Source organism: Hyperoodon ampullatus (assembly GCF_949752795.1).
Source record: "Hyperoodon ampullatus genome assembly, chromosome: 3".
In the NCBI taxonomy this organism is placed as follows: domain Eukaryota; kingdom Metazoa; phylum Chordata; class Mammalia; order Artiodactyla; family Ziphiidae; genus Hyperoodon; species Hyperoodon ampullatus.
The window spans coordinates 19,128,643-19,154,692 of NC_136916.1; the positions used below are offsets into that span (position 1 = coordinate 19,128,643).

The window sequence follows — 26,050 nt, forward strand, 5'->3', positions numbered from 1 at the left end:
TAGGAAATCTTTTGTCTAAGCCAGTGCTTCTCAAACTTTAACATGCCTGGGGATCTTGTTAAAATTCACAGTCTGGGGAATTCCCTGGCAGTCCAGTGGTTAAGACTCGCACTTCCATTGCAGGGGGTGCGGGTTCGATCCCTGGTTGAGGAACTAAGATCCCACATGCCACACAGCACGGCCAAAAAACAAAAAACAAACAAACAAAATCACATTCTGATTCAGCAGACTTGGAGTGCAGCTTGAGATTCTGCATTTGTAATAAGCTCTCAGAGGATGCTGATACTGCTTGTCTGTGAACACACTTTGAGTATCAAGGATCTAAACCAGTGATGAAGTTAGTACACAAGATATGGCCGCCTATCTGATCTCAGGAATAATAATTCAAAAATATTATAGTAGGGACTTCCCTGGTAGCACAGTGGTTAAGAATCCGCCTGCCATTGCAGGGGAGATGGGTTCAATCCCTGGTCCGGGAAGATCCCACATGCCGTGGAGCACCTAACCCCATGCACCACAGCAGTGGAGCAACTAACCCCATGCACCACAACCGTGCTCTTTGGCCCATGGGCCAGTTTGCCAACTATTGGCTTAAAAGATGTAAAGTCAATTATTCTGTTTGTTTACACTAAACAGAAGCTATTGGAGTTACCAAACATTTAATCCACACACTGTCTCTGAAGTCAGAAGAACCTCTAGAACTTGAAGTCAAAACACCTACCATCCTCACCTCTTCCTGCCCCCACCCAAATTCCTCATTAGAATTAAGAGTGTAAGCTGTTGTGTTAAATGAAAAGCAAGCAGCTCTCCAAGTCCATACACCCCAAATCCACCACTTCCCTAAATCTTTCCTTATTATACCCCAAGCTTTATGTAGTATTTCTATTATGCATCCTTTACTTAGCAAATATTTGTAGCACTCTGTGCCACACACTGTTCTACATAGTTTATATCAACCTATTGAAATTTTATAACAACCTTTGAGGCAGGTACTATTATTATGTCCATTTTGCAAATGGGGAAACTGAGGTGTGATAGTTCATTTTATGTGTCAACTTGGCTAAGCCATGGTACCCAGATATTTGGTCAAACACTGATCTAAATGTTGCTGTGAAGGTATTTTTTAGATGAGATTAACATCTAAACCATTAGACTTCGAGTAAAAGCTGATTACCCTCCATCATGTGGGAGGGTCTTATCCAATCAGCTGAAGGCCTGAAGAGAAAAAAAATTGAGGTGTCATCTCTTTCTCCTCCAAAGAGGAGGGAATTCTACCTCTTCACTGCCTTTGAGCTTGAGCTGCAACATCAACTCTTCCCGGAGTCTACAGCCTGCTGGCCTACCCTGCAGATTTTGGACTTGCTCACGCCATAAACATGTAGGGCAATTCCCTAAAATAAATCCCCCTCTCTCTCTCTACACACACACACACAGACACACACACACACACACAGACACACACACAGACACAGGCAGACAGACAAACACACACATACACACTCTATTGTTCTTTTTCCCTGAGAACCCTAACTAACAGAACAGGTAAAGTAACTTGGCCAAGGTCATAAAGCTAGTAAGTGCAAGATCTGGAATTCAAACCCAGGTAGTCTGAATCCAGAGACTGTAATTCTTAAGTCACTGGGTTCAGTGATTTCTGAATGAAGAGAAAATGTCAAGTTATTTACTCACCAAGTAGACATTGTTTGCTGACTGCAGTGAATAGTACAAATGCACAATGAAAGGACTTTTGCTTAGGGCCAGGGCGTCCCTCTCAGCTTGTACTTGATGAGTCATATTTTTGTTGATCATGTCTGCTTTTTTGACAACCTGTAGTACGTAACATGACAATAGACACATCCATTTTATTTTTTATGACAAAGTATTCTCAGGTTTCCAAGTTGCTGTCATGAAAACAATCAGAGAGAGAAAACACAGATGTTGTTTGGACCTTACATTGCCAGCGGGGAAACTCTGCTAGAAAAACAGCTAATATGGTGAAAACAAACAAAACCTTCTTTAACATAGAACTGCTTATCATGGTATCAAGTGGCAAAAGTATCACATCCCTTTTGATAAGGAAAAAGATGTAAGCAAATGCTCCTTGACTACCCTGCCTATTAGCAGAAAAAAAAATCTGTTCTATTCTTCTTACAGCTAAGCCAAAAGATAGTAATGTTCCTAATACGTCCCCAGATAATCAGGAATGTAGGCATAGAGAAAGAGTAGCTAATTCATTTTTTTAAATTTCTGGTTCTTTGATGGATGGAAATAGAAACAGAAAGAGGAGGAATGTATGTTTGTTTGCCTGGGAAAAAAATTTCTTAAAAATGGTTAGAGTTTACTGAAACTTAATGGTCTCAGATGCTGTGTTATAGAAAATAACTAACTACTCTTTTAAAATCTCAAGGTAACTGGTAAGGAAGCAAAACTATAATCTACATTAAAATTGGAGCACTAGGGCTTCCCTGGTGGTGCAGTGGATAAGAATCTGCCTGCCAGTGCAGGGGACACAGGTCCGATTCCTGGTCCGGAAAGATCCCACATGCCGCGGAGCAACTAAGCCCGTGCGCCACAACTACTGAGCCTGCGCTCTAGAGCCTGCAAGCCACAACTACTGAGCCCACAAGCCACAACTACTGAGCCCGCAAGCCACAACTACGGAAGCCCACGCACGTAGAGCCCGTGCTCCGCAACAAAGAGAAGCCACCGCAGTGAGAAGCCCGCGCACCGCAACAGAGTAGCCCCCGCTCGCCGCAACTAGAGAAAAGCCCGCGCACAGCAACGAAGACCCAACGCAGCCCAAAATAAATAAATTTTAAAAAAAATTGGAGCACTAAACTGAATAGTTAGTAACATTGAGATCAATTCTCAGGAAGATTACAAGTCAAAAAAAGGCATATTTCTTCCAAAGATTCAATAGAACATGTAATAAAACCATTAATACGCTGTAAATTCCAGCCTTAGAGCCTTTCCGTAAGAAAACAAGGGAAACTGACAGAGCCAGTCTGAAACATGATTTCACCTATCATTCCACTAGATTGCAAGCTCTATGAGGGCATGTTCGTTTTGTTACCACTGTACAGACTCTACACACAAAGCGGATATTCACAAACACTTATCAAAAAGTGTATTGGTGTTTTCATTTCAACAGCTAATAGGGACTGGTTAGTATAATAGAAGGAAACGCAAAAAATCTTGGGAACATATGAAGCGAGGGAGAATTAATTTCAGTAGGGTCGGTCTGAAAGGTCAGGAAAGGTTTGAAGGGGGGCTAAGATGAATCTTAATACATAAATAACATAGGTGGAGAAGAGTAGAGAAGGGTGGAAGGAAGGCACTTAAGGAGGAAACAGAATAAACATAAGTTTGGAAGCAAGACAATACACAGCATTCAAGGACTAGCCAATTGTCTGGCGTGGCTAGAACATAGAATAGGTAGACGATACAGTGGAAGCTTAGAGCCAGAACTTGGAGCATGACTACTTTTCTAAGGAGTTTGGACTTCAGCTTGCATGGCACAGCCAAAGGAATAAAATAGTGATTCCAGTTAGGGGCCTGTTCCAATAGACTAGGTATAGAAATGAAGGCCTGACGAACCTTAAAAACATCATGTCAAGTGAAAAAAGCCAGATGCAAAAGACCATACATTTCATGATTCCATTTATATGCAATGTCCAGAAAAGGCAAACCTATAGTGATAGAAAGTAGACTGATGATTACCTGGGGCTAGGGGTGTTAAGGGGGGGAGACATTACAGGTGAGCAAGAGAGGTCTTTTCAGGGTGATGGGAATGTTCTAGAATTGGAATGTGGTCATGGTTACTCTATATTTAATTTACTAAAAACTGAATTGTACTTTTAGAAAGAAAGAAAAGAAAGAAATGGAAAAAGTGAAGTCCTGTACTTGGGCAGACTTGGGAATGGAATGGAAGGGGTAATACGAATGAATATGAGACAGAATTGACAGGCCTAGTTGAGAGAGAGAATATACAGATGAAGTAGAGAAAAGTTAAAATGACTGAAGTTTCTAGCTTGAATGACAGAGATGGTGGTATTATTACATGGAGAGAAGGAACACAGGAGGCAGTTAGGTGGAGAGGACTGTTCGAAGTTAGGCAAGCACAATTCCGAGGTGCCTGCTAGATATTCACACCGCAATGTCCGACAGGAAGTTGAAACTGCATCAGACTGCTGGCTTCTTTCCTTTATCACCATCACTCAGTGCTGAGATGTGAGTAATCTGAAACTATGGGAGTGGATGAGAATCAAGAGTGGCCAGAACAGCTTCAAATATACTGAAAGCTCCTGAATGCTTTGGAATGATATATACTACTGCAAGGATAAGGGAGTGATTTGGGACATATTTCAGCTCTGTCTTTAAATATAAGTACATTCTAGATTTATAGAATGAAGAGAAAAGTGGGGTTTAATGAGATCTTTTTGGTTATATAGGTCAGAAGTTAATCTACATCACAGCATGCTGACTACAGTTAATCCTACATTGTATATTTGAAAGCTGCTGAGAGACATCTTAAAAGTTCTCATCACAAGAAAAAAAATTTGTAGCTGTGTCATGATGGTTGTCAACTAGACTTATTGTGGAGATCACTTCGCCACAGACAAACACTGAATCATTATGTTGTACACTTGAAACTAGTAAATGTCAGTTACATCTCAATAAAAAAAATGAATCTGTCAAACTGATAGAATTAAAATATAATATGGAAATAACTGTTTCAAATTTAAAGTTTCAACCCTAATCCTGGTAAAGACCAAATTAGTAAAAATGATTCAGAAGTTCTGGCGTCTCCAAGCTTTCGCGGTGCGAAGAGAAGGGCGGGGCAGTGGTGGCACCGACTTGCCCGCGTTGTCACCCCAAGTGAGAAGTCATCCCACAGGGCTCCGGAGGTTTCAGTGAGCCAGGCACCCGTCTAGTCGTTCCTGCGGCCCTGGGGCCTGCCCAGTTCAGGGGGCGGGAAGGAGGGCCGAAGGGCTGGCCTCTTTCGCTTTCTTTATTCCTTGACTCTTACCTTCACCGCGTACAACCTGTTGCCTTTCTGCCCCAGATACACCTTCCCGAAGGCGCCGCGGCTAATGGGCTTCACTATGGTGAACTCTTCAATGGAGGGAGGTCGTGGCACCGGGATCCTATTCACGAACTCCCCTGTCGGCGTGCCTCCTCCACCCTCCATCTCGCCGCCGGCGGTGGTCTCCATAGCAGGTCAGCCCGGATGCAAGTCTCTGTCAGCGACCAAGAGCCCTTTCGGAGCCGCAACTCCCGCCAACTGGTTTCAAAGCGAGGCTCCGCCCACGCCGCGCTTCGGCAGTGACGTCACCCCGTCGCTGCGCACGCCACGCCCAATCCAGTGCGGCCCCGCCACTGTCACCTGCTCTGCGTCGACGCAGAAGCCAATGAATGTGAAGACGGGGCAGCTGGGAAATTCTTGAACCAACCACAGACTCTTCCAGGGTGACAGTGGCTCACGTACCCCGTTTGTAGTGACAGGGGGCGTCACAAATAGTTCTTGGCAAACGGGGAAAGGGATTACGGGGGCTTGAATCTGAATCGAGGGATTTGAAGAGTTTTCTCCCGACCTCCAAACGAGGCTGGTGGGACCCGGCCCTCATCCCATTTTTTTTTTGTTTTGTTTTTTAAACTCCTTTGCAGCCTCCCACCCGCGGGAGAAACGTAAACCAGTTCGGTCTGGTCCGTGAAACAATGGCCAGTGAAATCACAGAATGTGGAGAAGCTGGATGAGCAGGATGCGCATGACTGGTCCTGTAATTTGATATTTTAACAGGATGTAACTTGCCTATTTGAAATAGGAAGAGTTATTTATTGTGGGGAAGATAAAGAGCACTTAATTGTAGCAAAAGAGGTTATAATAGCTCAAGGCCCAATCAGAACAGGAGAATATATTGTAAGTATTGATAACAAAGCTGGAGAAAGATTTTAACAGGGTCCGTGTCTTTCTTTCCCCTTTAAAAAGAAAACTACAGCCAATGAGTTCTAGGGCTCCGGCGCGTGCATTACTCAACGTCAACGTGAACTACCTCGGGGGGCGTCAGCTGCCCCCGAAAAGGCGGAGCGTTGACGCACGCCCCTGTGAGGCGGCCTCACCTGGCCCGGAAGTACTGTTGCTTTAGCGCCTTGCCTTCCGGGGCAGATTGTCTGTGTTTGCAGCAGCTGTAGGGAGGGGAGGCCATTTTCCGTTTCTAGGAAGAGTGAGGGCGAGAGGAGAGAGAAAAGAAGGGGAAAAAAGGGCTCAGCGCCTCCCCGCCGGGCCGTGGACAAGAGGGACAGTTTCGGCAGGCGGGTGAGGTCGCTGACGGCCTGGAGAAGATGTTTTCCCTGTCGAGCACCGTTCAGCCCCAGGTGGGTCCCGCATCCAGTCCATTTTTCTCCCCCCGCCCTGCCCGCGTTTGCCGTTTGCGTTTCTTGGAAGTGGTTTCTCTTAAGAGATCGTAGGAGGGAAGCATTTAATCCAGTTGGAGTCCTGGAGTCCTGGGGTTGAGAAGGGATCGGGACGACGCTGAGAGTAAAGGGCTGACGATGAAGCAGAAGCAAAATACGAGCTTGATGGAGACCTTGGCTTATCGATTTGATTGCGTGGAATTTTTGCTACAGAACCCATCAGGCATTGTTCAGTTCTAGACATTCTGGGGTGGGGGTGGGGAGGGGGCAGGGGAAGCGTCTGCCGTAGATGTAAAGGGAGCAAGTGATGTTCCTTTTCCATCCTTCCGCCTCTTCAAAGACTTTCGTCTTCACAACCCGATTCTCTGCTCTTTCTTTTAAATGGAATTTAACCCAAACATGCTATAAAAATTTGAATAATCTTCTATGAATGCTTTCTCTCTTTTTTTGACCAAAAGTAAGAAATAAATATATATTGATATATTTAAGTTATTCACTGCTTGCACTTAAAATTTTGATTCAGCCTCCTCCCCCTCTTTTCATTTTTGAAGCAAAAGGGCAGAGAAAAAAGATTCCAAGCGTTTTTATTTTTAATTCTTCTTTCAGGAGTAATCACCGGTGGCAATGTTTTGTTCTTAGTTCATTTAAAAATCTTTTTTGATGGTGACATTTTGATTTTTTTTTGAGAGTTCTTCACAGTTTTTCAAATAGACAGTTTTTGAAACATTCCGTTTTAAAAATAATTTTTGACGTTCTTTAGTTTCTTGGTTAAAGCATATAATTATGTCTCTCTATGTAACCTCCACTCCCTTTTGTTTTGTTTTGTTTTGAATTTTGCTAGTACTGGTGGGGTAATAAAAAATGAAGTGGTTATTTATTGGGCATCAGTAATGTGCTAGGTGAACAAAGCAAATGTGGAATCTTGATGATATGAAGTAAAAAATGAGTAGGAGTTAGCCAAGTGAAGAGTGAATAGATGTAAACAGGTAGACAGAACATCTGGAGGTTCTGAGATAGTGACAAGCCTAGCTGATTGGAGGAACAAGAATAAGGCCAGTGTGGCTAGAGCGTGGTGATTAAAGGGCCAGTGACGGAAAGGAGGTTGGGGAGAAGACCTGATGCAGATCATACAGGGTGTTACAAGAAGGGACTTTGGGCTTCATTTTAAGTTTGTTGGAAACCATTGAATGCTTTTAAGCATGTTAAGGAGTAACGTGATCAGATTTAGATTACAATCTATTACAAAGTAATAGATTACTCTGGCTTCTTGCTGTGTGGAGAATGTGGAAGGACAGAGTGGAAATGTTTTCAGTTTAGGATGTTATTGCACTAATCCAGAGAGGGATAATGCACCGCTAAGTGGTGACAGTGGTTATGGAAAGAAGGGGATGAGATTTATTTTGAAAAAAGAACAGAGGGAATTCCCTGGTGGCCCAGTGGTTAGGACTTCATGCTTTCACTGCCAAGGACTGGGGTTCAATCCCTGGTTGGGAAACTAAGATCCCAGAAGCCGCGCGGTGCGGCCAAAAAAGAAAGAAAGAAAAAAGAATAGAATTTCATGAGGGATGATGGAAAGAGGTGTTTCTGGGTTTGATCAGCTGGATGCAAGTAGGTGTTATTTACCAAAATGACCGGTGTCTGGAGGAGTCCTACCAATCGTTTGAAAAAGAATTAGACTTGGCTTGCTGAATACAATATTAAACCTTTTGAAACTGAACTGCAAGAAACTGATGTCAAGAAGACCCAATTTTAGGAGAATTTATCATTAGCTGAATAGAGTTAGTGGTATGCAATGTCGGTAGAGGTAGTGAAGGAATTTGCTGTACTACAGGCAGTCCTAACTGGACTCATGTAGGACCGTTATATGACACAGAAGTTCAACCTTTTCACTGAGGAGAGATCAAACCATCTTTTAGCAGTTTAAATTCTTTATTGAATGAGAAGAGGTACAACTAATTAAAATAAAACTTTTCAAGGTTATAGACAGGGAATTCCCTGGCAGTCCAGTGGTTAGGACTTCACACTCTCGCTGAGGGCCCAGGTTCAATCCCTGCTCGGGGAACTAAATTCCCAGAAGCCGCATGGGGAGGCCAAAAAAACAAAAACAAAAACAAAAAATGTATAGACAGAAAATATGTATCTTAAAATAATTTGATTCCTATGGTTTTTTGTTTGTTTGTTTGTTGTTCTTGTTTTTTGGTCACGCTGCGCAGCTTGTGGCATTGAACCCAGGCCCTCAGCAGTGAAAGCGTGGAGTCCTAACTGCTGTACCGCCAGGGAATTCCCTGATTCTTGTAATAGTTTTAAAAGAGCTTATTGTTTCTTTCTGACTCTAAAAATAATACACGCTAATTGCCAAAAATCCTGAAAAGAAAAATATAAATAAGAAAGATCACCTATAATTTCATCACCCCAATAGATCACATTTTAGAATAAGTTCTTTCATCCTTTTAACTCTACACAAGTATGTGTATGCATACTTTTAAGAAAAATGTTACATAAAGGTTTGCGGCTCGCTTTTTTCATTTAAAAAACAATGTTATGAATTTATTTCTGTATCAATAACCATGGGATGAAAAGTCTTTAAGTGAAATCTGGAGTCAGATTATCTGTGTTAGAATCCTTCTTCCTCTAGTACTTTCTTGCTGAGAAAGTGTGATAGAAATGTAATAGTAACTAATGTTTATAGCTGTTAGGAGGATTAAATGAGATAATATAAGTAAAGTACATAGTTCAAAATGTGGCATATAGTAAGAGCCCATTTAATTTAATCATTTACTCAACAGGTATTTATTTAGCATCTACTGTGTGCATTATTGCACTGGGATACAGTATTAAATGAAACAGAGGAAGTAAGGTAGAGAAAAATAAAATATAAAGTGTTAAGTTATATTAAGTATAACATAAAAACAGTTTATATTAAATAATTTATAAATAAAATAGAGAAAAATAATAAAATAGAGGGAAAAACCCCTTGCCACATGAAACTTATGCTCCAGTGGGAGAATGTGGTATAATAAATAAAAACTATTTGGTCTTTGTTCCCAATTCTTAGCACAGAGCTCCTAAAACCCTTGTAATTTCCTGTGTGATGGGCATGTCTTTATTCTTAAAGCCCCTCTTTGGATCACACCTGGATTTACGCTAATGAGATGACTTAGATTGAGGTTTCTAGTAAATAATATATAGGTAAATAAGTAAATATATGAAGTGTGTTAGATAGTGAAAATGTCAAGAAGAAAAAATAGAGCAGAAAAAGGCAATAAGGAATATTTTTTAGGGGAGGGTTGCTGAAATCTTACATAGGTTGTCCAGGGAGTAGATGCATGAAAAGATGACTTGTGAGTTAAGAACTGAAGGGAGAACAAACTATGTGACTAACTGGACGGGAGGGAATAAATAGCAGTGCAAAGTCCTTGAGGTGAGGGCCTGCCAGGTGTTTTCCAGGAACAGAAAGGGGGATGCAGTGGTGGGAGCAGAGAGAAGGAAGGGAAACTTAGTGGTGGGTCAATTCGGAGAGGTGATAAAGAGCCAGGGAGGGCTTTCTGTGTCATCGTTGTTAGGACGTTGACTTTTATTGTGAGAATAGCCATTGGAGGGTTTTGAGCAGAGGAGTGATGAGATCTGACTGGCTTTAATAGAGCAGATTCAGGGAGAGAAGTTAGGATGCAGTTGTAAAAGTCCACATATGGATGATGGTGACTTAGAATAGGGTGGTGCAGTGGGGAAGTTGAAAAGTATAAAATTCTGGGTATATGCTTACTTGTTTCATGTCTGAGAAATATTTCATTTTTGTGGTGGTGTCATTTGTGTAGCCACTCCCCTATTGGACATTTCTAGCTTTCCACAAATTTTTAAATATTTTGATGAAAACTGTCTTCTGTGCATATGCAAGCATAGATCATTACTTACTAGATTATTTCCTTGGAATAAATCCCTAGAAGTTAGATTGCTCGAATGGTGAAATGTATGTATTTTTAATACTTTTGCTGTATATAACCCCTATACTATCCTGAAGGGATATACCAGTTTTCTTCCTACCAGCAATAATCTGAGTATTTATAATTTTTAATGTATAGTTTTGATATACGGTGTATATTTAACTTTTTACAATACCCAATCCTGACAATAAAAGTTTTTTTTCTGTTTTTATTTTAAAAAGCACTACTTATTTTCAGCTTGTATCTTTTTATAGGTTACAGTTCCTCTGAGTCATCTCATCAATGCCTTCCATTCACCGAAAAACACATCTGTTTCTGTCAGTGCATCAGTTTCTCAAAACCAGCATCGAGATGTAGTGTCTGAGCATGAGGCTCCCAGCAATGAGGTAATAGTTTTTACCCTGGGTGTGTGAGAAAGTTTTTTTGGTTTAGTACATTGTAAACATGCCTGAAATAACTTTCTATGTTTAGGCATTTGTAACAGGGTGATTTCTGTCTTCAGCTTAATCTCCCTTTTACGATTAAAGATGTCCAACTCTGGCTTTGTTGTACATATAGAAATATTACTTTGTTTTATTTTTAACATTTAATTTATAAAAAATTTCATGTGGCAGTGTATTGGTATTCACTTTCTACGTTACTGCTTGTGTAATATCATTTAGATATTCTTCTGTGTTGCTTCAGTGGTAGCAGGGAACCTACAGTTAACTCCATAATTCCCATAATTCTCAGGAAAGATAGTATAGCAAGAAGTTATCATCTACTGCCTTATAGGAGCTTTCAGTGTAAATGAGCAATTAGAATATAGATACCTGAAAGTGAAATGTATAAGCTATGAAACCGTACGTTGAGTATTCAGAGAATTAGAAAATCATTGTGGCCTAGGATATTGCGAATTCCCAACCTAGGAACCTTGTGTTTACAAGATTCATTAATAAGATAGTTGCTTGTAGCTCAGAATACATTTTTCATAGTAAACATTATAATCTATAGTTAAGTTTCTCAGAAATCTCTTTAACCATAAATAGCTTATGTTCTTAGTCCTGATATCAGGGGCTATGGCAAAGGACAGTAGAGGAGGAGTTGAAAAAAAGTTTGCGGGACTTCCCTGGTGGCCCAGTGGTTGAGACTCCACGCTTCCAATGCAGGGGGCCCGGGTTCGATCCCTGTTCGGGGAACTACAATCCCACATGCCACGTGGCGCAGCCAAAAAAAAAATAGTCTGCTTTTGGTGGGGGTGGGATGGAGGGTGGTTGTGAGGTGAGTCTTGGGATACAATTTTACTTAGATGAAAAGTTTGTCTTTATGCTTTCCTTTTTTTTTTTCTTTTTTAATTGATTAATTGATTTATTTTTGGCTGTGTTGGGTCTTCGTTGTTGCGTGTGGGCTTTCTCTAGTTGTGGTGATCGGGGGCTACTCTTCGTTGCAGTGCACAGGCTTCTCATTGCGGTGGCTTCTCTTGTTGCGGAGCATGGGCTCTAAGTGTGCAGGCTTTAGTAGTTGTGGCTCGTGGGCTCAGTAGTTGTGGCTCACGGGCTATGGAGCGCAGGCTCAGTAGTTGTGGCGCATGGGCTTAGTTGCTCCGCGGCATGTGGAATCTTCCCGGACCAGGGTACGAACCCGTGTCCCCTGCACTGGCAGGCGGATTCTTAACCACTGCGCCACCAGGGAAGCCCCTATGTTTTCCTTTTATATATCTGCCAAATTCCTATTGCCTCTGTCTATAGGCAATCCATTCTTGTATTCTGTTGTGACACCCTTCTTCCAATTTACAGCCCAAGAGCTTTGCTAATGATAAGACTGTATGTATCAGAATTGCTACATGCAGCAGTATTATGTTCATTTTAGAAATTTTGGAAAATATTATATAGGTAGAAGAAATTAAATTAACCTATGATCCTGCTTCTCTTTTTCTCACTTGTACTTTTATATTTTGTAATAGTTGGATCATACTGTATATGCTGATTTAGATTTTGCTTGATCATTTTAATAGTCTTAAGAACTTTTTATTCCATACATTTTCTTTATTTTTAATGACTTTCAGAGTGTTCATTTTATGATGTTCTGTTGTTGGATATTGTTTCCAATTTTTTGCTGCTCTAAACAACACCATTTGTACTCTCCGTGGTGCTAAATGTTTGACTATTTCATCAAGTGAAATGGCTAGGTCAGTAGTGAAGTACATTTTGGGGGCTTGAAAAGTAGCTAAACTCTAGAAGCCAATGTTGAGCTTAAGACTAATGGTCTCAGATACAGAATTGGTGTCTTATCCTCTGATTTACCTTCATTATTCTTATGGTTTATCATTGATGACTGTTTGTTATTGCTTCACAAACATTTTCATTCTTCTTAAGCACCCTCCCTCATCTCTACTCGCACTTCCTTTGCTCTGAGGTTACATTGCTTTCATCAAGTCTTGCTCATCCAAACACCCACTTCACAGCGCAAGCAAAAAACTTTCAACTTCCTTCAAGCTACTGCCTTCTTTTCCTGTTGCTTTCAGACTTCTTGAAAAAGTAGTACTCTGAACTTAATATCTATTCTTGCTAAACTTTTATTCATACTACATCCCATTGTAGTTTGGCTACTACTTTTACCATTTTATACACTTGTTTTGGTATATTTTGTTGACTTCCTTAGCAGTAAGTACAGGCCTTTTTAAAAATCCACATCTTTTTCATCTTTTCCTTAGCATTTGACCTTGCTGAACATCCACTGCTTTCAAAATACTTCATAAATTGAATGATACTACATTGATGGGGTTTTTTTTTCTCTTTCTGTTTTGCTGGGCTTTTTTATTGCCAGCCTTTTACATAATGTGTGTACATTTATCTGTAATCTAATTTTCATTTTGCATAGTCTCACAGATTATATATCTTAATGTCTATATATATTTATACGCTGATAACTCCCAAATCTATCTCCAACTCTGAAGTATCTCTAAAGTTTTAAAGTAATTATCTGGTGGCTTATTAAAATACCCCTCTGGATAGGCTCCAAGGACCTTGAAATTAAGATGTCTAAAACTGAGCTGCTTCCCCAGATTCCAGTGTATTTGATCTTAGAGTGGTTTTAGCCCCTCTTCATCAGTCTGGGTCCAACCAAGAGAGAGAGACCACATAGTCATTTGAACAGTGAATGTTTAATATGAAAAAATATATAATTTTTTAGTTTAATATTTTAAAAACCCTGGTCTAACAGGGGATTAGAATAACTAGGGATTGGCTAGTAATAAGTAAAGAAAATTCAAATATATAGGACTTGCAGATTCAAGAAGCAGCTAATCCTCCCAGGACTGAGAGCTTCCCAGGAAGAGTTCTCCACCCCTGGGCTGAGGTTCTGAGGTTGTTGGAGAGGGCATGGCCTTGGCTCACTGAATGGCACAGGAGTCACTGGTGCAGTGCCAGCTGAACCTGATGGAAATCTGCCCCCTCGAGTACCAGGAGAAGCTGTTCATGGGGATGTGTGTTACTGGAAAAGCTGCTGGGTACTGCTGGCAACTGTGCACTGTAGGAGCCAGGCTTTGGAGAAGCTGCACGAGTGGCAGGAACCACTCCTGGAGAAACCATGGGTGTTATGTTGCACACAGGAGCCCGCTGAGTGAACACAATAGCCTGAACCCAGAGCAGAAACTCCTCCTACAATGTCTCTCCAGTGCCCTCTACTGACAGCTTAATGTTCTAGCCAACAAAGGAAAAATATTTAAAGAGCCCAGATCCATGAACATGGAGCCAAAAAAAAAGGATGAAGAGGAGCTAAGAGACAACAAATCAATAACCAGCACATCCATCCAGAACCCTTCTCCCTCACAATCCCTATACTTTACTGGTTTCTTCAAATGTCTGTTGTCTGTGACTTGGTATTTGCATCCTTCTTAGTCAGGGCTCAGTTTGGGTTCATACCATTTTTCTCTTGTTACATCAGCCTTCTGTTCTCCAGCTTATCATCTTTGTCTTCTATTTTCTTCCTATAAAACAAAACTAATGATATTAGCTATAGAATTAAATTCAAACAAGGCTCTTCACAATATGGCCATAGCCCATCTTTCTAGTGCTTTCTTCAGTCACTAAACTTTTTACTGCATCTCAGACATTCCAAGCCCTTTGATGACTTTTTGTTTGCCCTCTTCCCCAAGGTTTCTGCCCCCATCATTTGTGAATTAAGTGTTACTTCAGTGAAGCCTTATCACTTAGGAAATTAGTTGTTGTGTTCTCTCATGACTTTTTAAAAAATATCTCTGTAATAGCAGTTACCTTATTGTATGATAATTATCATATTCATATGTACCTTATTTCTCTTTATGTTCCTAGGACTTGATACTCAATATGTAAGGGGCATAAATTTCTGTCTTAGTTAAAAATCTGCATTTCCCTTTGTATTATAAATAGACTTTTTGGTTTCCCCATTTTAAAAGATAAAATATCTTTGCAGCTCTTGAACATTGTAGTCCTTCTGATTCCATTATAATAATGTGCTTTATAGTCTACAGTTTTTTGTTTTTTTTGTTTTTTTTGTTTTTTTGCGTTACGGGGGCCTCTCACTGTTGTGGCCTCTCCCATTGCGGAGCACAGGCTCCGGACGCGCAGGCTCAGCGGCCATGGCTCACGGGCCCAGCCGCTCCGCGGCATGTGGGATTTTCCCAGACCGGGGCACGAACCCGCGTCCCCTGCATCGGCAGGCGGACTTGCAACCACTGCGCCACCAGGGAAGCCCCTAGTCTACAGTTTTTATTACCTTAAAAAGCACCTTTTAAGGGCTTCCCTGGTGGCGCAGTGGTTGAGAGTCCGCCTGCCGATGCAGGGGACACGGGTTCGTGCCCCGGTGCGGGAGGATCCCACATGCCACGGAGCGGCTGGGCCCGTGAGCCATGGCCGCTGAGCCTGCGCGTCCCGAGCCTGTGCTCTGCAACGGGAGAGGCCACAGCAGTGAGAGGCCCGCATACGGCAAAAAAAAGAGCACCTTTTAAGTATTTTATTTCATCCTGCCTTTATCTTACTGTATATCCTAGGATATGTAGATGAGCAAGGCGTCATCTCTTCCATTGATCCATATTATCTTGTTGAGAAATAGGCAGGATATATTTTATAGTCATTTTCCTAATGAAGAAAAGGATTCTAAGAATATGAATGACTTGTCACAAAGCTAATATTTGACAAACTCCTGAACATCAATCCAGAGCTATGTAATCTGGGGATCTGACTACATCAGTCATAAAAAGTTAATGCTTTACTTGGTCTGTTTATTTTTGCTGTCCTTACTTGAAGTTTTAGCTGTTTGAGGCTTGTCCGTAGGGTCTCCCTGTCAGCTCATTTGGACAAGAAAATAGCTCACCCCATCCTATTTCTAATTATTTTAGAACTGTTTTAAGGTGAGTGTATTTTCTTGACTGGTTTTCACACATCTTCTACTTTGTTTAATTTCCCTCCTTATTAGAAGTTAGATATGGCTAACTTAACCTTTCTGTTCAAATAAGAATCTCAGCAATTCTTTATTGGATGGGCTTTTGTTTATGGTCATTAGGGACTGGAAGAAGTTTTAAAACTCCATAGACTGGTGATACTATTGGGAATATGATTTTTTTAACCTGTGTCAAACCTCACATGACTGACCTCAGTAAAACTAGAACTAGAAAAATATTCATACAAATTTATTTTTTAAATATTTGAAAGAAACGGGGAATCAATACATTTGTTAGACTTTAAAAATTCACGTTGTGGGCTTCCCTGGTGGCTCTGTGGTTGAGAGTCCGCCTGCCGATGCAGGGGACACGGGTTCGTGCCCCGGTCCGGGAAGATCCCACATGCTGCGGAGTGGCCGGGCCCGTGAGCCATGGCCGCTGGGCCTGCGCGTCCGGAGCCTGTGCTCTGCAACGGGAGAGGCCACAACAGTGAGAGGCCCGCGTACCGCAAAAAAAAAAAAAAAAAAAAAAATTCGCATTGTTTCAATTGATAAGTACTCTTCAAGTTAAATAGTTTGATAATAATGCTTACTTGAGATAAACAGCAAGGACCTACTGTATAGCACAGGGAACTGTATTCAATATCTTGTAATAACTTGTAATGGAAAATAATCTGAAAAAGAATACATATATTTATACATATATAAGTATATGTATATATAACTGAATCACTGCTGTATACCTGAAACATTGTAAATCAACTACATGTCAGTAAAAAAATAAAAATTAAAAAATAATAATGCTTACTTGGTTGAATTAATCTTTTACAGCCTGTACTTAACTTAAGGGACCTTGGATTATCTGAATTAAAAATTGGACAAATTGATCAACTGGTAGACAGTCTACTTCCTGGAATTTGTAAGGACAAAAACGTTTCTTCCCACTGGCATACATCTCATGTATCTGCACAGTCCTTCTTTGAAAATAAATATGGTAAGTTAATATATTTTGTGTCCCAATGAAGGTAAGCCATTCCAGTACTATTGATAATTTAATTGATACCACTTATTAATACACCTCTGGTTTCCAGTGTTTCATTACATTGTTGATTAGAGTTGTTTTTGTTTTTTTTTTTTTGATTAGAGTTTTGAAATTCTCTCTAGGAAATAGCAATTTTTTGTTTCTCTGTGCTCTTAGCTAAAAGACTTTAGCTAGACATATATATTTTTACCTCTTGGTTTGAATTTAATTTCATTGGCAGCTATATTTCTATATCATATAAAAAAAGATAATCCAAAGGACAAGTGATAGACAATAATATGATGAAGAAATGTGATTAAATTTGCAATGCTTTTAGATAAAAATACAAAAAGCAGAGTCATACATGGGCAAATGAAAGGCAAAACTCATTTTGGTTTTTCTAATATTCGGTAAAATTATTTGTTGTATTTCATGACTTTTTTGTTTGTTTGACTGTTAGAAAATTTACTTTTTACAATTTCCCTCCAGGTTGCTTAGATATATTTAGTACTTTACGTTCCTCTTGCTTGTACAGACAACATTCAAGAACTCTTAAAAGAATTTGTTCAGATCTTCAGTACTGGCCAGGTATGAAGCAACCGTTGTACTTATTTTGAAAAAAATAATAGATTTATTTAATCTATTCAGATTTGTCTTTTTCAATGATATTAATGATTAGAAACATTCATTTGTAGCTCACAGTAGAACTTGGAGAATATTTGGAATCAACTAGTTTGGGTATATCTGTGTAATTTTTAACCTGGGAAGTATAACTAGATTTTGAATGTGAGTGACAAGTGCCACAGTAAAGGAAACTCTAGGGAGCTCACCTATACCTGCTCCAAAACAATTAAGCACATTTGTTTACTTCTCTCATTTTCAAAATCCCATTGCAATGACAAAAAAAGATAAAAAAGAGAAAAAAGTCAGGGCAGCAGCAGAGGGGTTTTGTAAATGGACCAGAAATTTGATGACTTTCTGGAACTTGTAAAGTAGATGAAACCCCATTGATATCAAAATCCAATATGTATTCATTCATATTTATTTAATATCAGGCGCTACTGATAGGTGTTAGGCGAGAGTGATAGTTATGTAACTGAAAAAGACCTATGTTATCAACCCTCATGACGCTTATAGTAGAGTGACATGAAAGAGGTGTGTAATGCTAATTCCAGTAAAACTTAGGAAAAATCCCCAAGTTCTAAGTCAATAATAGTGAGCTCTGGGGTAGCTGATTTAGTGAAACAGTTGAAAGATTGCGAAAAGTGGGCCAGTCACAGAACAGATCTGGCTTGCAACTTTTAGACAAAAGAACACATTTGTAATAACCTGTCCGTGTGTGTATGTTGAAAGGGGACTCCTGGTATGAGGGTTGATGCCAAAGAGAGAAACAAGATAGTAACCAGGTTACTTTGGACTTAAATCATACACTAAAGGTACCTGCTCATTTACCATAAGTCCATGTTTTGTAGTCTAAATATATTTACCACTTTGATAGTTTTGAGGACACCTGGCTGCAGTTAGTACTGATCATTGTGTTCTTCTTTACAAATACAAATGGTTTGCAAGAATCTCCACATTTGAGGAAAATCTACAGCATGAAGGAGAGGCACCAGGTTGGGCAAAGAAATCTCTTGTGTAGTTCTTTGAAGAAATGGTTAATGTAGAAGACAGAAGAATACTTAAGAAGGATGATACACTCATTTTTAAATATTCAAGGAAGAAAAAAACTGAGCACGTATTAGGGTATAAAAAATATCTTAATAAATTTTCAAAAAGTTATAACTCAAAGGTCAGATTCTCTGATCATATGATAAAACTGAAGTCAAATAATAGAAAAGATGCCTAAAAAACATTCCTAAATATGTGGAATTTTTTTTTCTCTCTTTTTTTTTGCGGTACACGGACCTCTCACTGTTGTGGCCTCTCCCGTCGCGGAGCACAGGCTCCGGACGCGCAGGCTCAGTGGCCCTGGCTCACGGGCCCAGCCGCTCCACGGCATGTGGGATCTTCCTGGACCGGGGCACGAACCCGTGTCCCCTGCATTGGCAGGCGGACTCTCAACCACTACGCCACCAGGGAAGCCCTGTGGAAATTTTTTTTTTTTTTTATAAATTTATTTATTTATTTTTGGCTGTGTTGGGTCTTCTTTGTTGGGATTTTGTTGCTACGCGCAGGCTTTCTCTAGTTGCGGTAAGCAGGGGCTGCTCCCCGCTGTGGTTCACAGGCTTCTCACTGCGGTGACTTCTCTTGTTTCGGGCTTCAGTAGTTGTGGCACACGGATTCAGCAGCTGTGGCTTGTGGGCTTAGTTGCTCTGCAGCATGTGGGATCTTCCCGGACCAGGGCTCGAACCTGTGTCCCCTGCATTGGCAGGCGGATTCCCAACCACTGCGCCACCAAGGAAGTCCCGGAAATTTTTAAAGATACTTTTCTAAGTGTCTTGTGGCTGAATGGAATTGAAAACAAATTATAGACAATTATTCCTGAACCACAATGAAAATCTGCATATCTAAATCTTTGGGTTGAGGACAAACTGAAGCTGAAGGCATTGTATGAATTTTAGGAAATAAGGAAGATGGGAAATAAATTGATTAAATATTTATTTTTAGAATTTCCTTAAAAGAACGTGAGAAATTAATATGGATAAGACACATTAAATTAAATGAATATAACAGCAAGAAATGGTTTTAATTAAATCAGGAATAAATTTAGGGCTTCCCTGGTGGCGCAGTGGTTGAGAGTCCGCCTGCCGATGCAGGGGACACGGGTTCGTGCCCCGGTCTGGGAAGATCCCACATGCCACGGAGCTGCTGGGCCCGTGAGCCATGGCTGCTGAGCCTGCGCATCCGGAGCCTGTGCTCCGCAATGGGAGAGGCCACAACAGTGAGAGGCCCACATACTGCAAGCAAAAAAAAAAAAAAAAAAAAAAGAATAAATTTAATTTGGAAAGAAAATAGAACAAACAGTCTGATTAAGAAATGATGAGAAGGGCTTCCCTGGTGGCGCAGTGGTTGAGAGTCCGCCTGCCGATGCAGGGGACACGGGTTTGTGCCCCGGTCCGGGAAGATCCCACATGCCGTGGAGCGGCTGGGCCCGTGAGCCAGGGCCGCTGAGCCTGCGCGTCCGGAGCCTGTGCTCCACAATGGGAGAGGCCACAGCAGTGAGAGGCTTGCGTACAGCAAAAAAAAAAAAAAAAAGAAAGAAATGAGAAAATACAGTGTTAGAAGTGAAAAGTGGGAACTGTCACAGATAATGAAGATTTTTAAATTGTAATGTATATAATTTTATATTGTAAATAAAAATATGTTGAAACATAATTATTTGAGTTATAAATTATTAGCAGAATTGACCCAGGAAGAGATAAGACAATAACTATAATATTTGAAAGATAATATCTTTCGAATATAATCTCTTTGCCCCAAAGGCACTAGGCTCAGATGGTTTTATGGCTGTGTTCTGTTTTCCAAGGTCAGGAGTCTTCCTGTTACTTAAAACTTTTTTAATAAAGAAAAAGATAGACTAGGCTTCCCTGTTTATTCCATAAGATTACTGATACTAAAATATTAGTACAAAAAAGAATACAATAGATTAATTTCACTTCATATAGATATAGAAATCCTAAGTAAAGTCTAAAAAGGCACATATAGAAATATCCTAAAAATTATGATTAAGGAATACAAGAATGATTTAACATTAGGAAGTATGTTAATTTATCATGTTAATTGATTAGACAAGAAAAGGATTATTATTTGTGTATGATAAAAAGGCATGTGAGGGCTTCCCTGGTGGCGCAGTGGTTGAGAGTCCGCCTGCCGATGCAGGGGACACGGGTTCGTGCTCCGGTCTGGGAGGATCCCACATGCCGCGGAGCGGCTGGGCCCGTGGGCCATGGCCGCTGAGCCTGTGCGTCCGGAGCCTGTGCTCCGCAATGGGAGAGGCCACAACAGTGAGAGAGGCCCGCATACCGCAAAAAAAAAAAAAAAAAAAAAAAGACATGTGATATATCCTAATTATTATGCTTCCTAAAAACTTGTAGAATAGATACTTTTAAAATTTCTGAAGTGTATCTGTTAGGTTCTCATTAATATGAGAAACAGGATGTCTAGTATCCTGTTTTTGTTCATTAATTTGGAGATCCTGAAATATCTGATTAAAAAGAAAAGGAAGTTTTATATAAGTTAAAAGGGGCAAAATTATAATTAGGTGATACGATTGTTTACCAGAAAATTCAGTAAAATCAACTGAAAGGCTGCTCTGGTGCCATAGAAGATAAATGCATAAAAATCAATAGCTTTTTTTTTTTTATCCTAGCAATAGGATAGCAATAGGATCTTTATATATCCTAGCAATAGGATCTTTATTTACAGATCGTTCAAAATCCATTAAATCTTGTATCCTGACAAGAAATATGCAACATGATATATATATACACACACAGATGTATATATGTATGCATATGAAACCTGACTGAAGGAAATAAGAGCTGAGTAAAATAAAGTGAGAGAGTACTGTAGTCCTTTTCAGAAGAACTTAGCGTTCTAACATTATCAGTTTGCACCCAGATTTTCAGTGCAACTCCAATCAAAACTCGAAACATTAGTTAGGAAAATAAAGAAGTTGATTTTAAACTTGGGCATAAAAAGGGAATCAGATTATTTTCTTACCCCTTTAAAAAGTTCCAAAGAACTGAAAACAAGTAGAAGTATTAGATGAAGTCAGTAAACTGCCTTTAAAATCTTAGTGTGAGGATGAGACTCTTTAATCAAAGCACAGTGAAGAAAACACTAAAGATTAAAAGGCATGGCTTCATTAACCTTACAAATTACTGTATCACTTAATTAAAAGACAAAGACATTAAAATAAATGTTTGAAATATACATGACTAAAAGTATATATAACATCCATATTCTGCAAATGAAAATGGAAAAATATGAAAGGTCATGAGTGCTCAGTTCACTAAAGAAATAAAAATAATCAATAAAAATTTAAAATGTGGGCTTTCCTGGTGGCGCAGTGGTTGAGAGTCCGCCTGCCGATGCAGGGGACACGGGTTCGTGCCCCGGTCCAGGAAGATCCCACATGCCGTGGAGCGGCTAGGCCCGTGAGCCATGGCCGCTGAGCCTGCGCGTCCGGAGCCTGTGCTCTGCAACGGGAGAGGCCACAACAGTGAGAGGCCTGCGTACCGCAAAAAAAAAAAATTAAAAATGTTTTCAAAAATTTTCCTCACTTCTAATCTGAAATGCAAATTGAAACAAAATGTTACTTTCTGCCCATCAGATTTTGTACAAATGAAAAAGATTTTTATTTATATTCAGTGCTGCAAAGGATATGGAGGAAAGGACACTCATATTCATTAGTGGGTGTATAAATCCTTGACAACATCCTTTTGGAGGACAGTTTCTTAGTGTTAAACAATTCAAGTCTCACAGTGTCACTTTTAGGAATGTCGTCTGTGTGTGATGAAAGATAACATGTACAAGATTTTTAACTGCAGCATTATTTTTAGCAATAAAAACTAGGAAACAGCTAATGCCCATAGTAGGGAAGTAGTTGAGTAAATTGCCGTACCCTGATAAATGGGAAAACTGTAAACAGCCATTAAACTGCATGCACTGTCTGATCTGTTCTGAAAAATATCCATGATAAATTGTTAAGGGAAAGAAGACAATTGCAAAAAGTTATGTACTATTTTTATAGAAAGAGCATGTTTTAATACATAGAAGTATAGTCATGGAATTGTTCAGTTGGTTACTTCTGGAACACTTCAGCACACTTGTAACTAAAGTCATTAAAACGGATTGAATCTGTAAATCAACTTTACTTTTCTTGGTAATTTTAAAATGTAAAAACAACAACAAAGAACTGTGTTAAAAAATAGATAATAACTAGGATGTACGGGAATAGTGTCAGAGTTTTGATTCTTAACGCACTTTCCTTATAAAAATTTAAAATGAGAAGTAAATGTGATACTGTTTGATTCAGTTTTCATACAGTCTCGGGGTTTTAAAACTTTAAAATCAAGGACACGACGTCTGCAGTCCACTTCTGAAAGATTAGCAGAAACACAACATACAGCACCATCATTCGTGAAGGTAATTAGACCTTTTATGCTGTTTGAAAAAGCAGTAATTTTCAAGTTATTAGAAAGAACCTTCAATATCTGATTTCTCTTGCTGACTAATAGATTTTCTTCCATTTTTCCACTTAGGATAAACGATTAATATCCTGTGTAATCAGTATAGCTAGAACTCTCCTGGGTGCCAAGCTTATCTTTCCATTAGCCTATTAGACATCTTCCTCTGTTGTTTTTTTTCCCCTATCAATCTATACCTGCTTATGTATTCTTGGATAAGTAGCATCCACCCAAGCTAGAAACCTGCTGGACAGCAATGATCTGTCCATCTTCTCTCACCTCCCCCATCCATTAATCACTAAAATCCTGTTGGTCCAGCCTCTTAAGTATTTATTTCTTAAATCTGTCTTCACCCCCAGTTCCACTGCATAGATAGATCATAGTTATTTCTTGCCTAGATTCCTCTCATAAACACTCATTTAGTCTCCTTGCCTTTAGTTTTGCTACCTTTAGCCCAGCCTCCAGACTGCCATCCACCAGACTGTCTGAAATGTATCAGTGTAATGGTTGTATTCCTCTGCTTTATTGTCAGACTTCTGCCATGGTACATATGGCATTTCATCATTTGGCATTCTGCCTACCATTTTTGTGTTCTCATCTTTCAGTGTGCCCTCCTCCTCTCTTGGTTTTTTTAAAGTCCTGTCAAACAAGATTGTTTATAGCTCTTGAACACTAAAGGCTGCTGTTTCATGGCTCTGTCAAATTACTCATGCTCTGTGTTGCCGTGGTTTAGCTGTGCCATTCTCTGTAAGGCCTTTACTGACCTCTTAGGTAGCAATTGTTTTACCACCATACCTAGTACCTCTAACATAGTACGAAAATGACTTCAAAAACTTAGTTATTTGTGTATCTCTGCCCAATAGACTGAAAACATTCAGATGATTGGTTACTTATCTTTACATCTTCAGAACTTATACAGGACCAGGTATATGAAAGGTGCTCAGTAAACATTTAATAAATGAATGAAGTTTTTCCTCCAGCAGAAATAAAGGAATGTGACCTATTCTAAGCCATTAGAACCCTAAGTCAACATGTGACCTGTTAACTGTTCTCGGTATAGTTAGTGGTCTTATGTAGAGAGTTTCTCTATATTAATTGCTGCAAGTATAAGGTCCAGTGTTAGTTTCCTAGCTATTGATTATTTATTGTTGAGTCTTAATTCTTCACATTGACAATAAAAATTTTTAGTTCTAGAATTTTAATGAATTTTTTTGTGAGTGGTGGTTATATTTTGGGGGAGTATTATCTGTATAGTCAGCTGATACTGATGTGTTGTTTGCGTATTTAGGGGTTTCTTTTGCGGGACAGAGGATCAGACATTGAGAGTTTGGACAAACTCATGAAAACCAAAAACATACCTGAAGCTCACCAAGATGCATTTAAAACTGGTTTTGCAGAGGGTTTTCTGAAAGCTCAAGCACTGACACAAAAAACCAATGGTGAGTTGATCTGACAGCATCCATATTTAGGGAAGAATATCTGAAAGAAAGTTATAGTCCTGCCTTTAAGTGATTATAATAACTTTTCTAACAATTTCCCAACATTTTATTGGTTATATTTCATTATATTTGTATCTTAAGCTGTGGTGTAGAAGTGGGAATATCTGCTGGCACTTTTCACTTTCTGAAGTGAGAAGCCAAAGTCAGCGATAGAAGCATGAGTGGCTTCATGAAGTTTTTGGTAACAGGTGCTGAAAGGCAGTCATGGAGATTATGCAAAACATGCCAGGCTCCAATATTGCATGTGGTGAAATGTGATTACCATCAGTAACCTAATATTTGCATTTCATTGAGCTGTCATTTCTCATTGATATAATTTGATTTAAGGCTTTTTCTTTTTTCTCCAGATTCTCTAAGAAGAACTCGCCTGATTGTCTTTATTCTGCTGGTAGTTGGCATTTATGGACTCTTAAAAAACCCATTTTTATCTGGTAGGGGCTCTTTATATTTATCTGACTTTTTTTTTGTCTTTTATATACTCATTTCTTTTTCATAGTTAGTCTATCTAAGACTTAGAGATAAGAAAACATTAAAGTTTATAGTTCCAGGGTCTAGGTCTTTCATTCCTAAGTCAAGACTTCTCAGATTGGGTCACTTTAAGATTGTTTTTTGCATTGAAATTAAAGTTCCAAGGATTATGTTAGAGTGGAAATGTTAGATCTACTTCTGGTAGTGGTTAGTTCCCCAAGTTTTTAGAAAATGATGCATATCCAATAAAATTTTAAAAACATGTAGAAGAATTTTATAATAGCAATACAAAGTATAATAGTCATCTATTTCAAAGACAATAATAAATTGAATTTTGTAAAAATTAACTTATATGGAAAATTACTTTAAATAGAGTCGCAGATTTTCTCAGTTTGCAAGTCTAAAATGAATAATGTCAGGTTTAAGCGGTTCCAATTGCTTTTTCAACTATCATTCAGTTTTTACCCCGTGTTTTCTCCTTTCTTTATGATGGATTACCTTGAGAGAAAAAAACTGATTTACAATTAAGAACATTGGTTGACCTGTATAAGGAATCATTCCCAGAACTTGCATGTAGCCCCAGTTATTTTAAAACTTGTTAGTGGCATCAAACGTGAGATGAGGTTTTAACATCTAGGAATAGCCTTTTTATATCTAGATCTGCCTTCTCTTGTCTCCTTTTTTTCAAAAAAAAAAACCAATATAGGGATGATAGGTGATATCAGCAGGGTGGTGGAGGGGTGGGATGAGCTCTGATGATTATTCCTTTGTGTTTCTTAATTATGTACAATGGAGTTTGAGAACCATTGGTTTAAATTTTTATTATTCGATATAAGAAGAGGAAAATTCTTAGTTTTAATTGGAAAGGCAAAGATGTCATTTTATTATGAATCATTTATTCCTTGAACACCATCTCAAAATCCAGAAGACCTAATATCTACTCCTCACACTGATTAAATATATGTGAACTTAGATATTTAATTTTTCTGGGCTTTCTTGCGTCTGAAAAATAAGGTAGTTAGAATTTTATGAATCTATCAAATACGTAAACATTTGTTTTTGTCCCTTTAGTCCGCTTCCGGACAACAACGGGGCTTGATTCTGCCGTAGATCCTGTGCAGATGAAAAATGTTACCTTTGAACATGTTAAAGGAGTAAGTTAAAAAGTTTACCTTG

The 26,050-nt window shown here is 39.3% G+C and overlaps 2 protein-coding genes across 5 annotated transcripts in view; one reads left to right on the top strand and one right to left on the bottom strand.

Moving 5' to 3' along the window:
- Positions 1-5,215, bottom strand: part of MASTL (microtubule associated serine/threonine kinase like) — a gene marked incomplete at both ends in the record, with an annotated part of 28,930 nt that extends 23,715 nt beyond the window's left edge. For all 3 annotated transcript variants that reach the window (XM_079700451.1, XM_079700450.1, XM_079700449.1), the window contains 2 exons: positions 1,690-1,827; positions 5,030-5,215. In XM_079700451.1, the coding sequence (XP_079556577.1) occupies positions 1,690-1,827; positions 5,030-5,215 (324 nt within the window). The remainder of the gene's footprint in view (positions 1-1,689; positions 1,828-5,029) is intronic.
- Positions 5,216-6,258: 1,043 nt separating this feature from the next.
- YME1L1 (YME1 like 1 ATPase) overlaps positions 6,259-26,050 on the top strand; it is a 34,097-nt gene continuing 14,305 nt past the window's right edge. The window contains exons 1-8 of one of the 2 annotated variants that reach the window (XM_079699325.1): positions 6,259-6,375; positions 10,610-10,741; positions 16,584-16,746; positions 17,263-17,361; positions 22,757-22,866; positions 24,196-24,346; positions 24,754-24,837; positions 25,946-26,028. In XM_079699325.1, the coding sequence (XP_079555451.1) occupies positions 6,343-6,375; positions 10,610-10,741; positions 16,584-16,746; positions 17,263-17,361; positions 22,757-22,866; positions 24,196-24,346; positions 24,754-24,837; positions 25,946-26,028 (855 nt within the window). In that variant the 5' untranslated portion in view covers positions 6,259-6,342. The remainder of the gene's footprint in view (positions 6,376-10,609; positions 10,742-16,583; positions 16,747-17,262; positions 17,362-22,756; positions 22,867-24,195; positions 24,347-24,753; positions 24,838-25,945; positions 26,029-26,050) is intronic. The other variant, XM_079699326.1, reaches the window with a different exon arrangement.